The sequence below is a fragment of the Triplophysa dalaica genome, chromosome 8, assembly GCF_015846415.1.
Source record: "Triplophysa dalaica isolate WHDGS20190420 chromosome 8, ASM1584641v1, whole genome shotgun sequence".
Classification (NCBI taxonomy): Eukaryota; Metazoa; Chordata; class Actinopteri; order Cypriniformes; family Nemacheilidae; genus Triplophysa; species Triplophysa dalaica.
In genome coordinates, this window is record NC_079549.1 from 15,302,963 (window position 1) to 15,320,110 (window position 17,148).

The 17,148-nt window shown below is 37.3% G+C and overlaps 2 protein-coding genes across 2 annotated transcripts; both read right to left on the minus strand.

The window, feature by feature from the left end:
• Positions 1 to 198: 198 nt before the first annotated feature.
• On the minus strand, positions 199 to 4,639 carry si:dkey-100n23.5 (cyclic AMP receptor-like protein A). Its single transcript, XM_056755028.1, has 13 exons — positions 4,487 to 4,639; positions 3,465 to 3,517; positions 3,310 to 3,364; positions 3,134 to 3,190; positions 2,946 to 3,006; positions 2,760 to 2,847; positions 2,580 to 2,669; positions 2,455 to 2,493; positions 1,775 to 1,853; positions 1,308 to 1,355; positions 1,139 to 1,221; positions 915 to 1,056; positions 199 to 793 (listed from the first exon to the last, which is right to left on the minus strand). Exons 1-13 carry the CDS (start codon positions 4,571 to 4,573, stop codon positions 617 to 619), a joined length of 1,059 nt encoding a protein of 352 aa, XP_056611006.1. The 5' UTR covers positions 4,574 to 4,639; the 3' UTR covers positions 199 to 616.
• Positions 4,640 to 7,364: 2,725 nt separating this feature from the next.
• On the minus strand, positions 7,365 to 8,594 carry mid1ip1a (MID1 interacting protein 1a). The gene has a single exon (XM_056755371.1). It carries the CDS (start codon positions 8,508 to 8,510, stop codon positions 8,052 to 8,054), a length of 459 nt encoding a protein of 152 aa, XP_056611349.1. The 5' UTR covers positions 8,511 to 8,594; the 3' UTR covers positions 7,365 to 8,051.
• Between the last annotated feature and the right edge of the window lie 8,554 nt (positions 8,595 to 17,148).

The following is a 17,148-nucleotide window of genomic DNA, read 5'->3' on the forward strand; positions in this document are numbered from 1 at the left end:
GCAGTATTGTCCAGAACAGCTCTTTGCAACGTCAACTTATTAAATGTTGAGCACACCTTTGGCAATTCAAAGTTTATCACAGATTTTTATCTTTAATAACCCTCTTGTGAAACAGTTCATGTTATAAACATGTTTATAAAACAACTTTAGATACTTAAGTTAATTGGGCTTGTTTTTTTCTACACAGAAACACAAAGACAAAATACAAATGTTATATTTTTATTTACAATTTGTTGATTCTGCAGCCAATACAAAAATATAGCATTTTCTTTCATAAATATAACAATGAAACATGCACAAATCTTAAGCCAACAGGTCAAATCTCTGAAAGTATTTGATATGTCTGAAATGAGCTATAGAATGATATATAAAAGCGAGTCTTTCATTATATACAAGACATATTATTCTGAGCTGGAAATCAACTCCAGTTTTAAAAGCTTTCTCCAAATAATACAGAACAAATACCTTACCCATCACTGAAGGACAGACCTTCACTGTTTTTAACTGTAGTAATACTTAATTAAAGTGTTGACACAAAACAGCAATATTTAACACTGAATGAAGTTTTTAAAGGCAATGAGTGTAAATAAACACATACCAACACACACACTACTTCCTAAACACTCTCCCAGGGTCCTCTGTCTTTCAGAGTCATGTCTGGACTATAAAAGAGAACATTGCTGTCCTCGTCATCTGAGTCGGAGTGTGTGTCGAGGTCATGTGTGTATCTTATAGTCGCTGGATGGTACTCTCCAATCATTGTGCGATCACACAGCCGAGACTGAAGGGCCATCTAAAACGATAAAAAACGTACATATCACAGAAATAAAAACCAGAGAATCAATTTACAGCTTGTTTTTCTACGTGAGAATTAGATATATGTGCATACTATCTGAGACCAGTGTGAACAGTACCTTTATTCCTGTGGTACTCAGTTGACTCCAGGTGTCTCTACCAAAAACGAGAGCATTGGCAAGACCATGTAAGGGAGCACTGAGCACGTGCAGTAAGGTCAAAGAAAACACAGGGTCCTCTGGGTAAGCAGCGTTATGAAGTCTGTAAAAATACAGACCTAAATTAGATGCACATCCAAAGTTGCATTCACAAAAATATAAGATGTGACTAGAATTTACGTTACCGATTTATAAGGGGGAAGATAGATACGAGCAGATAGACGGAGGGATACCACTTTAACGGTCTGATCTCTTCAGCTAAAGACATCTGCAAGAAGTTTGGATAGAGGATGTGAATACAACTGTGTTGTTTTGGGTACATCTGTATTCTTCTACACTTACACAAACACTTACCTTCCTCCTCTCTCTTTCTGGGTTAAAGGTGCCCAACCAGGAACGCATCTGAAATTAAGACAGTTCTGAACTTTAAACTGGTCTGAGCATCCATTTATACTTACGTTTATAATTATATAATATTTTAATGTGCAGTGCGTACCACAAAAAGATAACTATTAACTACTTAACACAGCAGTAGACAAAAACCAGGTACATGTCTTTTCCGGTGTGAGCACACTTACAAGGCTCGTATATTCTGATCTATCGGGTTTACGACTCATCATGAACAGCAAATCGTGCAAAAATGTTCTGGAATTTGGCTTTTTGCCTTATCATGGTAGGTCAGTGATAAAAATATCAGATAGAGAAAAGATAAAGAGACAAAGGCTTTGTTCATGATGAATTTGAGACCAATGTAAGACTAGTTTCACATTCAAGTTGTAGGACGGTATTTAAGTGGGTGTAGGTTTCGTAGATGCACTTACCCTCTCATTGGCCACACAGATGATTCGAGCATAACACCAGATCATGAGGATAATAAGGGTAAACAGGGGGATGTACCATCTGCAAGTGAACATCAAAATACATGTAACTTGGCCCAAAAAAGCTTTTGGCAATAGTCAAATAAATGTATGAATGTAATTGCACAAAATATCAAACAAAGAGGTATCCACAAACAAATCATGCTAGACACATTTGGACCTCAGATCTAAGTTCGCTCGCAATTTGTTTAACCAATAAGTCATTTACGTAAGTGAATGTGTGCAAGTCAGCTTCCTTTTGCACATTTTATAGTTTACACTGCTTTTCATCCGTAACCACATGTGTGCTCCATCACATAAACAACCATAAAGTGTCAATTGTTTGACAAAAAAAGTCTGTCAGATAATTTGTTATCTAATTTAATGCCTTTCAAACATTATCAATGTCAAAAATATTTCTGGGGCCATTAAAGCAGTCATGAAAAATCGTCTCTGAACATACTGTAATATACACATGTAAATCAGTATTTACCAGAAATACAAGTACACTATCTCAACAAGAACAGAAATTCCAGAGAAGTTTCATGAGTTACGCAAGTCATAACAAAGTTTCAATCGTCAGTCAGCAAAACAAAATCATTCACAAAAACAAACAGGGACTTCCGGACGCCACATGCACGTACATGCCAAACCTCCAGGCAACATGGTCATCTGTGATCCAACTGCAGAAAACAACAAAAGAAAACACTGAGACTGGGGTGGTGATATGTTTACAATAAAAACATAGAATTAAAAGCCAAAAATATACCACCAGGCTCCAGCAGGACCATAGTATCCAGAAAGCAGAGGTAGGATCGACATTAGCAGAGGAACCCCCCATGCCACCACATGGTACGGTCTGAGAAACACATTTAGATCTTAAGAAAACTGTGACTGTATGTATACATAGTTAAAAACATGTTTTGTTGGAATGTGTGTGTTGACTCACATTTCATAATGTTCAGTTCTAATTTCTTTCACCAGGTTCAGGTAGAGATTGAGAGTAATAAGACACACCCAGGCCAGAGCACTCCAGTCTAAAACAACCAACCAAAATTAAATCGCAACACAATACAATACAAAATACATTAAAGTATCAAATATTCTATATCTGTACAGACTCCTAATCAGTTACCAAAATATGTGAGCCACCAAGCCTGAAAATCACATAGAGAACCCTCCGGATGAGACTCTCCCTGCAGATACAAGGAAATAAAAGTTGTAATTTACGAAATAAAAGAGGATTGAAATACTCCCACATTTCATAAAACTTGCATCACATTACTTAATTTACATAACAAACTCTTAATTATTGCAACTCACCATAACATATGCTGCACTGTCAAAAAAGGCAGCTACTGTCAGACTGGCTATCATTTTCTGAATAAACAAAAGAAAAGTAATTGAATACATTTGTCTGTATGGTTAAAACATCAGTGTGAAAGAAAATAATTACTGATTGACAAGCTTCAATTGTTTATTTTGGGTACTCACTGTACCTGAGCCAAAGAGTTATATCGCCGCAGCAGCCATATCGCAAAGAGCATTAAAAAGCTATGGACAGAGAAGTTTAAAAAAGTGAACCTTAAAAAAAAAGAAATCACACAAAACAAATATGCAGCGTATAATATAACTTGGATATAAATTAACTTACCATGCCACCAGTGAAAATGTCCCTGTGGCTCTTTTAACTTTAAGAATCACATCCTGAAAATGTATATACAAAATAGAGAGTAAAGAGTGCAATCAATCAAGCAACATAATATTTATGTTTTAGGTCCAATGTGTGATTTTTTGGAGGATCTCTTGACAGAAATGCAATACGAGTTACTATGTCTACATAGGTGTATAAAGACCCTATATAATGAAGCGTTATGTTTTTTTATTGTCTTTCAAATCTGAGCTATTTCTATCTACAGCACAGGTCCCCTTAGATGGAATTCGCCATGTTGTTTCTACAGTAGCCCTGAATGGACAATCTGCTCTACAGAGTGCGTTTCGTAAACACGTTATCTCCTTAATTTGACAAAATGATTTGCTGCATTCGGGTTATCATGTGTTATTAGTATTAATAGATTGCTATCTGGGATTAATAGACAACTTGGAACACCAACCACATTCATCAAATGTTCAATATAACCATGTTACATATCTGTTATGCTGTTTAACAGATTATGTGTTAAAGCTTTTTTATGACTTTAGTCAGGCAATATTATATTATTATTGATTTAATATATTTATCCCTCTCTGAACTATTCTTGCTTCTAGCTACCTTTCAACACTACTGATAATTGTGCTTTAAGAAAGAGGGACAGAACTAATGTATGAAATATAATGTATACTGCACCACAAATGTATTACTAACGGGCCAATCAGTATATGGTCTGTTAACCAGATAACCTTACACCCCTCGCTCGTTACGTTTCTTGACACTTTAACTAACGTTACTCTAGAGTGAGTTCATTTCTCCTCCTAACATGACGTAGTTAATTTCATACACTGCATATGTAAGTTATTATTTTTAAAACAGTGGCGATTAATTACATTACATTTGTCAGACTAACAACAATTGAGGACAGTTGATCATCATGCCTGGAAAGGATGATGTCATGATTTGGTTAGCATGATGGCTAACAACATAAAGCTTTAGCAGCTTTCAAAAATATATTTACTCACACATCGATAGTCGTTCGGCTCTATGTTGAAAAAGGTGCAGCGGGAGCTGCTGATGTTTTTAACCTGGACCAGATGCTCATCTTCCATTTTTATTCTATCTTTTCACAAAGAACTGTTTTGTGTTAACTGTACACATGATCACACAACAGCCACATTGACATGTACGGCAAGCGCAAGAGGCCAAAATTATTGCAATACAAAACACGGGGAGTTTTTTTACAGTGTCAGCGTCATTGATTGACATATCTGTGAAATAGAGTTAGTAAGTCTAGTATCAAGAGAGAGAGAGACGATTATATATAAAAACTTACATAAATTATGATAAATAATTTAATCAATAATGCTGTTCTGAGATTAAGAAATATATATTATACCTACTAGAGTACGTAATAGAGTATTTAATACCGATTTTATTTGAGTAGATTTAAATGGACATGATTGTATTAGTCAGCACAATTTCATCTTAATTCTGATCAACTTTACTTATTTTGTCTTCTAATGTTGATGTCAAACTGTTTAGTTTGAACTTTTGGCATACTTGAATAATATTTTGCAATTGTAGTAATGCTTTTTGTTTCGATTTTATAGATCACATATATGGGAAAGATCTTTAAATTATATTTTTATTACACATAGTATAGTTAATAATTTAATGTTGTTATTAAATAGGAATTTTGAATAGGTATGCCCAGGGGTGTTTTCCAGAAAGCTGTTTATGTGACATACCCAGGTAAATTTAAAGGTTAGTTAGCTGATAACCTCAACTTTTGGTTCCAAAAACAGAGATAACTTTCAGGGTATGTTAGTAACCATAGCAACTCACTCTCTGAAGATAACCTGCTGCGGAGCAGGTTATGTTCCAGGGTTAGTTCATTTTAAGGAAATGTTAAGCTTTAGGGGTTGTCTGCGCATGTGTGCGTTTTTGATGAGCGTCAAGTGGGCGTGAAAGCACAGATTACGTATAATGAATTATAATTTTACAGCAATATTACAATTACCTTTCCAATCTCACCCATTGCAATTCAGCAATCACAACTAATTGTTTTATTAACTTTATTTTTTAATCTTTTAAAATGAAATAATCTTTAAATAAAATAATGTAAGCAGTTATTGTTTAACTGTATGCATTTATATGAAATACTGTATAAACTTTGAATTAGGTTTATTTAAACATCTCCAAATATCACTGGATAAATATTCACACCTTACAATTTCCAGCAGTTAATGGATGTTAATAGTGAAGTATTTTAACTCCATTGCATATCATTAGTTGTCCACTTATTATGCAAAATTGATGCATTGGGTCAAAGATATCTGTGGCCTAAAAGAGCCAGATTTCAAATGCAAACTTTGCAAGGATTCCAAGGCTTCATTAGGTTACCCCCAATGGGATCACATATGACATAATGTTCACATATTTAAATTCTTATTATAATTTTATATCCATTTAAAAAAATTAATTTAACCTCTGTAGTACCCTGTGTAGCAAGTAAGCCACTGCCTCTAATTGTATCCAGCTGCAGATGATCTGTAGCGCTGCTTAGCAAAGAGAGAGAGAGGAGAAAGAGAGCGAGAGAAGAGAACAACATGGGAACATCCAAAACATACAAAATTATGTCATGGGACGTAACAATCTTAAGTTAAATTTTTTGTGTAAATGTATTTAAAAATTTAAGAAGAATTTAAATATGTGAACAATATGCCATAGTGATCCTATTGGGGGATCACAGAATAAAGCCTTGGAAACCTGCCAGCTTGGGAATTGAACTTGCAACCTTTGCGTTGCAACCTTTGGCCATAGCTATCTTTGACCCAATGCATCAAATATTGTATAATAAGTGGACAAGAGTAATGATATGCATTTGCTCTGCAGTTAATATACTTCACTATTAACATCCAACTTTTGGAAATTGCATGGTGTGTATATTTATCCGGTGATATTTGGAGATGTTTTAATAAACATAATTCAAAGTATATACAATATTTCATATAAATACATAAAGTTTAAGAACCACAGTTTGAATTATTTTATTTAAAGATTATTTCATTTTGAAAGGTTAAATGATAAAGTTCATAAAACATATAGTTGTGAATGCTAAATTTCGAGGGGTGAGATTTGAAATGTAATTGTAATAGTGCTGTAAATACGTTATCTGTGCTTCCACGCCCACTTGACGCTCATCAAAAACGCACACATGCGCAGACAACTCCTAAAGCTTAGTAACATTTTGTCAAAATGAACTAACTGTCGAACATAACCTGCTCTGGAATGGTTATCTTAAGAGAGTAAGTTGCTATGGTTACTTACACACCCTAAAAGTTATCTCTGTTTTTGGAACCGAAAGTTGAGGTTATCAGCGTACTTAGCCTTTAACTTAGCCAGGTATGTCACATAACCAGCTTTCTGGAATACCTCCCTGGTATGAAAAGTTTTAGCTATTATTAAAATTTTTAAATTATGTCTTAATATAACTATACAAATATAACTTAATTAAATTAAATACGCGAGAGGTTACAAAATCATTAGAAATGTATAGATATGTTCTGTAAAGTTTCGTTTTGTTGTTGAAATATAACAGTGTCAAAATTGCAGATGTTAAGGCGAGTCCAACCAACTCCTTTCCCCACAGCAATGCTGATGTGGCATGCACCATTAATAAATTGAATTATAAATAACTTTAAGAACCACTGATCTAAGAGATTACTGATAAGAATTTTAGTTAATTTTTACACAAAATGACATTACACAAATGAATGATATTTGTAGATTGACACCTTCGTAAGTACCATATAGTGTGTATGATCAGTAGTGCATAGCCTATGGAATAGTGATCATGAATTGTTGGGACATGAAAACAGTGAACAGCATGACAATGGATAAGATGAATTCAAATACAAAAGTTTATTTTTTCAGGCAAACAAAATATGCTGTGAACAATCATACTTAGGGCCTACAAGGCACACTATGACAGAACCTCATGAAGCTCATCATGATACACACACAGTGATTCTCAGAGCTGTCCACGTCATTGATTCACAAGTTGATTCACAGATAGTTTACAGTCTATACAGTCTACAGTTAGCAGAGAACGTCCAAAGGGTTCTCTATAACTTCAAAAAACCTCAAAAAAATTATCATAGACTCAGTTCCTAAAGTTATCAGAGGAAACAAACTCACAAGTTGTACTCTGGAATGTATACAGGAACATCATAAGACAACAATTTTCCTCTCATAAAGAATGAAAAAATAAAAGCATTCAAATATACATAATACATAAATAGGTTTAAATAGCAAGGTAAGGTGGCATTCAGCCACTCAAACAGAGATTTAAAAAGACTGTCAGTGCAAATTATATGCCATGACATAAATACAAGAAGCAGTCCTTTTAACATGTCAGTGATCAACACTATAGAAAACATTCAAACAAAACCACTTTCCCATCTTGGCATATCTTTCCTTCGAACCTCTTGACAGTATAAATGGGAGTTAGGATTTTTACAAATACAAACTATATTAGGTCAGAACAAATCATCATATCCTAATTAATGTCCTTCACGATGCAGTTCACTGTCCCCAGCCAGCGATGCCAATCTCCTGCTTGTATCTGTTAGTCAGGTTGTTGGCTTGACTTGTAAGGTTGGACAGCACCCCATGCAAACCCCTCAAGTGGTACTGTAGGAGTTCTTCCAAGTCCATGTCGCCCTCGGGCTCGGTGCGCGGTGGCTCCGACGCAGAATTGTCATTTTTGCGCCTCTGCTCCTCTGCACGCATGACGCCCCATTCGATGTTGTTTCGGATGGACTTGAGCTGGCTGTAGTAGCTGTACATGTCCACCTCAACATCCCTGCGATAGCTGTCCGGCTCTTTAGTTAACTTCTGCAGCTCAATTTCCTGGTCCAACGGCACATCTCTCAGTAGGCTCGGCACCATGACCGTCTCGTCCATGTTGTTGACGGCGCCGATAAATCGGTTCATGGCCTTGAAAAGCGCGTTCTTCTGGCTGAGGGGCTCGGACATCTGCATCTTGATTCTTGAGAGGGTTAAGTCCAGAGTACTTTTTTCTCTTTTATTGGGGAGTTATGCTTCTCTCCCTTGGGCTTAACTTCCTTCTAGAGAGTAACATTCTTTGACTCTTTATATATGTGGTTCGTTATAGACTGGGCGTGACCGAAACCTGTAGGTCCGGTCTGGGGTGTCAGGTCACCCAAAACCAGATTCCATTAGTGGGACACAAACCTCGGCACAGGGAGAGGCACAAAAGATAATTGAAATAAACGGATTGATTGCATAATTAGTTACGATACAAACAAACGTCATAAATGGTAATATGATGTGAAAATGTTCCACTGACATATTTATTGGGCATGACCAATAGAAAAGACTATCCTAGGCTAAAGGCTAAATTAATGACACGTAATAGGTGAAGATCATATAAAGTTTAGGATTTACACGACTGTATATATGCACTAAACATTAAATAAAGCATTTTTTAAATAGCATAAACTATTCTGATTAGGCTAGTCAAAGTCAGACCCAAATCCACATGTCTAAGATATTTATATTTGTTGGAAGCCTTATATTGCCACATAGGCTAGAATAAATACTTTCAGACAAATACTTTTAAACTGGATCTGTAATTAAATTACTGAATCATTACTGAAAGACTTGAGAAGAGGTGAGAAGTTTTTCCCCTTAAAAATAGGTTTTGGGGGCATGTTTATGTTCTCCCTTCTATAGACTTTCAAATCTTTTAAAGTGCCTGAAACTGCCTCTTATGTCCCGTAGAATGAATCTGAATGCCCTGGAGGGATTTTACTATAGTTTGTTGTCAAATTGAACAAATTAACACGAGAGAGTCCAAATCCGTATTCAGGTGCAAATGACCCACAATGTGAAACCTGCGAAAGTTTCTTTCACACACACATACACATAGGGTTCAGATTTGGATACGTATAACTTACAAGGTTTTATATTATGGTTGTCATTGTAGCACACATATTTCAAGATTTTACACAACACACACACATGGGTTAAAGGTAAAAACGAGAGGTCAAACAATGTTTAGATGAGATAAGATCACAAGTGAGGTTTCAGTTTAAATAATTGTAAATGTACTATAGAGGAAGACAAGTAGCTTTTGGAATGGGTAGAATGTCTCTAAAGACTTACAAACCTGTTTTTCTGCTCTGTCTCTCATCTACACCCTTGTTCTCAGTTCTCAACCTCACCCTGTAAACCTCTCGCTCTCTGCCTTCATTTTAAATGTATTTATTTTTATTTTTCTATTTTCTTTTGTAGGAATTTAGTTTATTTCGAAAACATTGCCTCTATTTATTGTACATAGATTTAGTTTCATTGTTTTATTTACAATCTAAACTTTACTTAAATACTAAACCATTGAAACTGCTGGTCAGTCTGATCCCAGTCTAATCTGGGACCACTCACAGGGCAAGCCGTTGTGAAAAATCACAATGAATCAGAAAAAAATGAACAGCACACATATATGCTAACACACACACACACTTTTTTTGTAAGATCAGCATAACTTGAAAATTCCACTTTTTACAGTGACCTCTTTTAAAAGCACCACTCTTTTAAATGTGGTTCATTGTTTTATATTATACTGGAATTTACTGCTTTTTTGTCTTCGGTAAAGTAGACATGCAAAATATATTTATCATGTATGTTAAATGTTTATACTTCTTTGAGGGGGTATATGTCACAATGGAGTGACACAATGACACATCAACCTTTTTCTGCACATACAAACAGTGTATTTCCAATGCAATATAAGGAAGTCAGAACAAATACAATATACCTGTAATAAATAAATCAAACATCCTATTTTATAGCCCTCTTTATTAAACATCATTCTAGCTTTAAGTCAGTATATGCATTTCATGTATGCATTTAATTGCAAGTGACTTCAAGTGATATTCAAGGTGGTGGTATACATTTTATTTTTGTGTGTTACCTACAGTAGGATAGATTCACAACCTTAATGTATAACTGCTTGGACTAAATGGATTATGGATCGTTCACACATCTACATTAATTAATATTCTACCCTATTGTTAATGCTTAGGCCCTACGAACACACCTTGTGAGATTGTCCATTCTGGTACAGTAAGGTGTGGACACATTTATTCCGTTAATTTAAGTCATTTCTTGTTGTTGATGTTCTTTATTTAAGAAGGGAAACAAGTTAATGTTCTCTGCTGACATATGAGTTCTTCAATGCTAATGTAAGGGATTTAGATCAAATAAAAAAACAAAATTTTGTGATATATTGTTTTTCTTTTGACATCTTCTCAGTAAGTTTTGGTGAAGGTTTTTGCTTGTTAATACAGAAAATCATCAGGTTTCATTTTCCCTGCTTAAACAAAGTGGGCAACAGAGCTCTCCTGTGGTTAAATATAGAAACTGCATTCCAAAATCTGTACTGAGCAAATAGGAAAGGAAATTACTTTAATACGGTAACTCTCTTTTCTTCAAGATAAGGTGCAGCAAATGTTAAAAGTATAATCAGAATTATTCTTAATCTTAAGAGAACCTGCAAATATTTATATTTTTTTAAAACAAACGCGTAAGTTATTACCTATAAAGCCCTACATGGTCTAGCGCCGCAGTATTTGAATGAACTTCTATTGTATTACAGACCACCACGTACATTACGCTCTAAGGGGTCCTGTCAGTTGGTAATACCTAGAATTTCAAAATCAAGTGCAGGTGGTAGATCCTTTTCTTATCTAGCGCCTAAACTTTGGAATATTCTTCCCTGCACGGTCCGGGAGGCAGACACACTCTGTCAGTTTAAATCTAGACTAAAGACTCATCTTTTTAATCTTGCATACACTACACCTCCATAATATTAATCCTCAGAGGATTTAGGCTGCATTATTTAGATCAACCGGAACCAGGAACACATCCAACAACAAATGATGTACTTGTTGCATCAAAGAGTGCAGAACAGTACTCTACTCTCAGCCAGTCTTGTCTCTTTGTTCCAAGGTTACCGCAGGATGCAGTTCATGCCCAGACCTGATGGCAGAGCTGAGAATGGGAAGCGGTGACCTGACAAGTGCTAAGAGGATAGAGCTGGATAAAGGACGCGACAACTTTGTTTTTCCTACAACATTTCAAATGCTATTAGATTGTTAATGATAATCTTTAATTTTTATATTTTTATTAAGCCTTGTTGTGCAAGCACTGATGAGCTTGTGCAGAGGCAGCAGCTTTTGCCAGAGGGGAACTGGAATCCCCTGGTTGGGCCTGGGTTCCCCTGAGGTTTTTTTTCTCGATGGGAGTTTTGGGTTCCTCACCACCGTTTGCATATTGTTTTGCACTATCTGCCTGGCCGGGGGGGCTGCTTTAGAATTCATACTTGTATTAAATGTGTCTCATGTACAGCTGCTTTGTAACAATGAAAATTGTAAAAAGCGCTATATAAATAAAGTTGAGTTGAGTTGAGTTGAGTAAGTAAATGGTATGGGCCTGCAATGCTCAAATAAAAAAGGAAATAAGAAGACAACTCTTTCAAAGACTTACTACGTCAATTACGTTACTTTCATTTGCTTATCATAAATTATTTAAAAAATGTCTTGGTCTGTTTATCGCAATGGGCATAAAAATATAGCCCTCTGTAACGTTAGGCCTTTTCAGCCAATAAGATGTTAAATCGTTATGATGTTAAAGTTCAAATACATATTGTCAAAATACACTTAAAAATGATTTACATTGTAATAAATTGCGTCAGCGTCAGTAGATAAAACTTGTGTGAGAAGACCTTCATTCGGCGTTTGACTGCTGCGATCGATCCTCGCTCTTCACTTTCTCTGGCCGGTTGTATTTACTGTCAATCCATCATTTGAACATGGACAGGATGCAGACACTGTCATCCCACGTTGTCAGAGGTCAAAGTTTCTTGGCAGATCTTCGGGACCTTCTACCGAAGATTCGACCGAAGTCAACCAGAAATTACTTTCTGACAAACTTTGTGAAGTAGGAGTCGGATTCAGGTGGAAGACCTCCAGAGCGTTTAGAGGGCCCAGACCCTCTTCAAATTGAACCGTTCTGCCACAGGGAAATATGGAAGACTCTTCATGTCTATGACTAACAAGGCCTCCGTTCCCACCTTACTGTGGCTGCCTGGTCTCGTGGGTCAACCAGTGAGGGTGAACAAACATACATATCTGAACGAGACCTAATGTGTGTAACATGCAAAGGAATATTCACGCTTTGGAACCAACTTGTATTCTTATGAAGCTCATCGCTCGCCCGAAGAAAGTGGGAAATGGTGTTGTAGGACCTCACCTTATTTCATCGGATCATCAACATGAGCCGACGTGATGATGCAACACAGAATCCCGCCTATGATCAGAATAATGTAGAAGCCTGGCACCCGCACCTGTTGGAGCCATTCCATCCAGCACAACGTGTCCTAATTTTTAAAGGACGTCTTCATTCAAGAAAAAAAGTTCACTGTGTATAACAAAAACATGTTGTGCAAAAAAAAAGGTTTTGAGCAGAAGAAAAAGTGTTTGAGCAGAAGAAAACAAATCTTCATCTTCAAGAAGGACCATCTAAGGAGAAACTGTGCATTCCATAAAAAACCCTGTGTGAGAAAATCGTGGCACAAGTGAAATATAATATTTCTCTTGTTATTAAGGGAAGGACAGGTGCTTTACACCATGTTGGCGTGTGGTATTGCTTCTACACATGACAATTTCTCCACTGTCACATCGGTTGCCACGGTTACTCTTCCGGTTCAGCTGTAACTCATGACAGGTTTTCAGCTGGGAGCTGACAGTTCAGGAATGTCATTAGCAGAAGAGAGGTGAAGTGATGACAGGAGATACAGAAATACCATGTAGGATCTATTAATATGTTTGTGTGCATAGATATATGTACATATGTGGACGTACTTCTAAATCTTATTATTACAATAAAGCCTTAGAACATTAACTGCACAGGCTGCTCTGGGAACCTGGAAGCTTTCTAAGGATTTAAATGGACATTCCTGAATGTGTAGAGGTTTGCCATGTGTTTGAGTGTTTGTGACCAGCACAATGGGAGATTTTTGTGGCCAGGAAACAGTGATGGACAGTTGGGACTGGGTCACTGTAATGACAGCATTACTTTTCAGCGTCTCCACCCCTGTGACTATGCTCCAATCAAAATGCTTTCTTCTGGTGGCCACACCTCGGCAGCACTTACAGGTAATATAGAAGAAACTTTACCATGAGAGTAGATTTGGTTTAAGCAATTGAATAAAATTGCAAAATAATAGATTGTTCAAATATGATCACTAATGTTAATAGCATACAAACGTTCCACTAAAGACATGGGTCTGGGTCTTTGTGCTTATCAGCTAGCCAATCACATTCATCCTCAGCGTGTGGATATTCTGCACGGAGTGCTGCAGGTGGCGTGCAGAGGCAAGCACATGCTAGCCCTCACAGGTGACAAACATGTAGACACAAAAAGTGTTAGGACACATTTCAAATGTATGTCATAGCATTAGTTTCGTATAGATATGTTATTTTTTGTTAATCATTATTGTTCATTGTGATTTTAATTGACATTCTGTCTGTTTAGACTGAGGATGAGTTGTATTCATTTGGCAGTTTGGGCAGCTGGGGTTGGGAACAATTGTGTTTGCTGCAGACTCACTTGTTGCGGTCGGCCACTTCAGGAAAGGCAGGGTCACTCATATCTCGTGTGGCGAAAGCCACAGTGCTCTTATAACAGGCAAGATGTACAGACTCTTAAAGGCATAGTTCACCCCAAAATTGAAAACTATAACATTAATATTTGTAGTAGTTAAATGTAAAATATTGTTTTACATCTCAGAAACGTATATTCTTTTTTCATTTTTTTTGCTTCAGATAGTGGTCTTCTTTACACATTTGGTGATGGTCGTCATGGGAGGTTAGGCCTTGGAGATGAGGACTTCACCAATCAGTTCAGTCCAACTATATGCCAGAGGTTCTTTGATTACTCTGTAATGAGTGTAAGATCCTTATTATCGACATACTTTCACAAGCATTTGAAACTAGGACATATCTGACTTGTCACATAAACTGGTGTGTGCTCTTTTTAAATGTGTTTATGTTCTATAGGTGGCATGTGGTTGTAATCACATGCTGGTATTTGCACGACCACGGCAAAAGGAAAGTGAGGAAGTCTGCTTAGAAGATGAAGATGTGGCCTATACTCTTACCTGGACAGTTGTTATAGCTCAATGCTGCAGGGCCGTGCATTAGAGCACAACTCAGACCTATCACCAGCCCTGAGCTCACAACCTACATTTCTCCCTGCATCTCTTCCAACATCTCAACGGTGGAGGCTATCAACACGATCTAGGTGGAGACAGAGGGAAACAAACTGACTGGAGTTTCCTCTTCTTTCTGTTTAATGGCGGATCGCAAACCTGCATTTATAGGTGCATACCGCCACCTACTGTACAGGACTGTGTAACATCAGGGGTTTTATAATCTTTATTAAAAAAAATTGTGCTGTATAGTTGCATGTTGTGTTGTAGATACACCAATTGGCCCCTTTATTAGGCACACCTTTTAAATTGCCTGTTAACACAAATTGCTAATCAGCCAATCACACTGCAGCAACTCAACGCATTTAGTCATCTAGACGTGTTGACGACTTGCTGAAAATGCTTTGTTGATGCCTTGATGATGAAGTTGAGATTATAGAAAGACAAAAGTAACTCCTTTTTGCAACTAGGGTTTGAACACATTAGAACAAACCCTACAAAAGTCACACAAAAACAAGAAAGCGCAACACCAGTCCAAAACATTTCTAAAAAAGTAAAAGGAAAGAACCATTTCAAGGAAACCCCTTGCATACTTTCATCAAAGAATTCAAGACCGAGATCAAATCCGAAAAGAAAGGAGGTTAGAGAGGTACAATCTCCAGTTGAGAAAACACCACTGGGACAGTAGAAACAGCAACAAAAGCAGCCAGCCCTCCATCAGTTTCCATACCAACCTGGAAAGAGGGGGCTTCTGGAATGTCTAAAGGAAGAAAAAGAAAACCCGTGGAAGCTGAGAACATCCGGTTTGGAACTGAAAAGCTGGGACAGGAAATGACAGGTATCCAAGGACAAATGGTAATAAAACACTTGAGAACTCATGTTTATCATATTCCCCATTAGACAGCAGACCATCAGTATCTAGCAAAAGACCACCAGAAAAAAACTGACATCGCTTAATTTGCAGTCTGACTATAAGAAGAACCACTCATCCACTGATGAAGCATTTCATGTACAGAAACAAAATATTCCATCTATTAATACGTTTTCTCCAGAAAGAGACCAATTATCTTCTGATGAGTGGACCACTGGCCGAACAGGTTCTTCGCCACTACAGTCATCAACACTTCAGAAATTAGTCAAAACGAAGACAGTGTTGGTAATGGATACCTCACATTCAGACACAAAGGCTGAGCAGAGCATTATGGATAGTGAAGTTGCATCACTGCCAATCCTTCTTAGTGCGGCACCACTACTGGTAAAGGCAGCTGAGGTGCTTTCTGAGACTTCAGAAAAGAGATCAAGCATGAAAATAGAGAAGGAGAAGAGAAAGAGGAACAAGAAAGGGGGAATCAAGAATCGATAAAGGAAAATGAGGAGGAATATGAAACGGATAGTAAAGAGAACAAAGATGAGGAGATTGAAGGTGAAGTGGAGGAAAGAGACAGTAAAAGTAACGGGGCTGAAAATGAAGAAAGTGGTGATGAAGAGGAAAAAGAAGAAGAGCAGCATGTGAAAGAGAGCTGGGTGGAAAGCAGTGAGAAGGAGGCAGATGACGTGAAGACCTATGAGATCACAAAAGCAGATGAAGAGCAGGAAGAGGAGAGTTGTAATGATTGGTTGAGAGAGGAGGAGGAGCAGGAAAAAACCAGAGGAAGGTGAAGTATCTGACAGCAAGGTTGAAGGTCAAAGTGAAGGATCGGATAGAGGAGGAAGAAAATGAGTCCGGTGAGGAGGATGAGAGTGACAGGTAGGATGATGCAGGAGAAGAACTGTCAGGATTAGGGAGGTAGAACCCAATTGCAGGCAGGACTCAGGGATAGCGGGGTTAACAGATAATTTATTATATATATCACAAGACTAAAAAGGCAAAACAAAACCCACAATGGGGAAAACAGGGTAAATAATAAACTAAACCAAGAACACTGACTCACTAAAGCTGGGTACAAAAACAAACACTTGATATAAACTGAACTGACACTTACTTAGAACAACTCAGACGAGGACCAGGTATACACACAGCATACAAATACAGGTACAGTGCACGAGCAACGAGACAAAGAAACATGAGGACTCTTTATAGGGGAAACAAACAGAGGATGGTAACGAGCAACAGGTGCTGGGGATTAGCACTCAGGGAAAGCTGACGAGAAGAGAGAGGGGCGGGGCCAGAGACGAGACACGGAGAGAGAAGAAATCGTCTCTCTCCCACATGAAACAGAGGATTCTGTATGATTCCACCTCTAGACCAAGAAATACCTGACAAGGTGAGGTGGAATCATGACAAGAACAGGGAGAGGAAGAGGAGGTAGGAGAAGAAAGTGAAGGAGAGGATGAGGTAGGAAATGAAATTGAGGAGGAAAATCAAGAGGCACATGATCATGAAGAAGA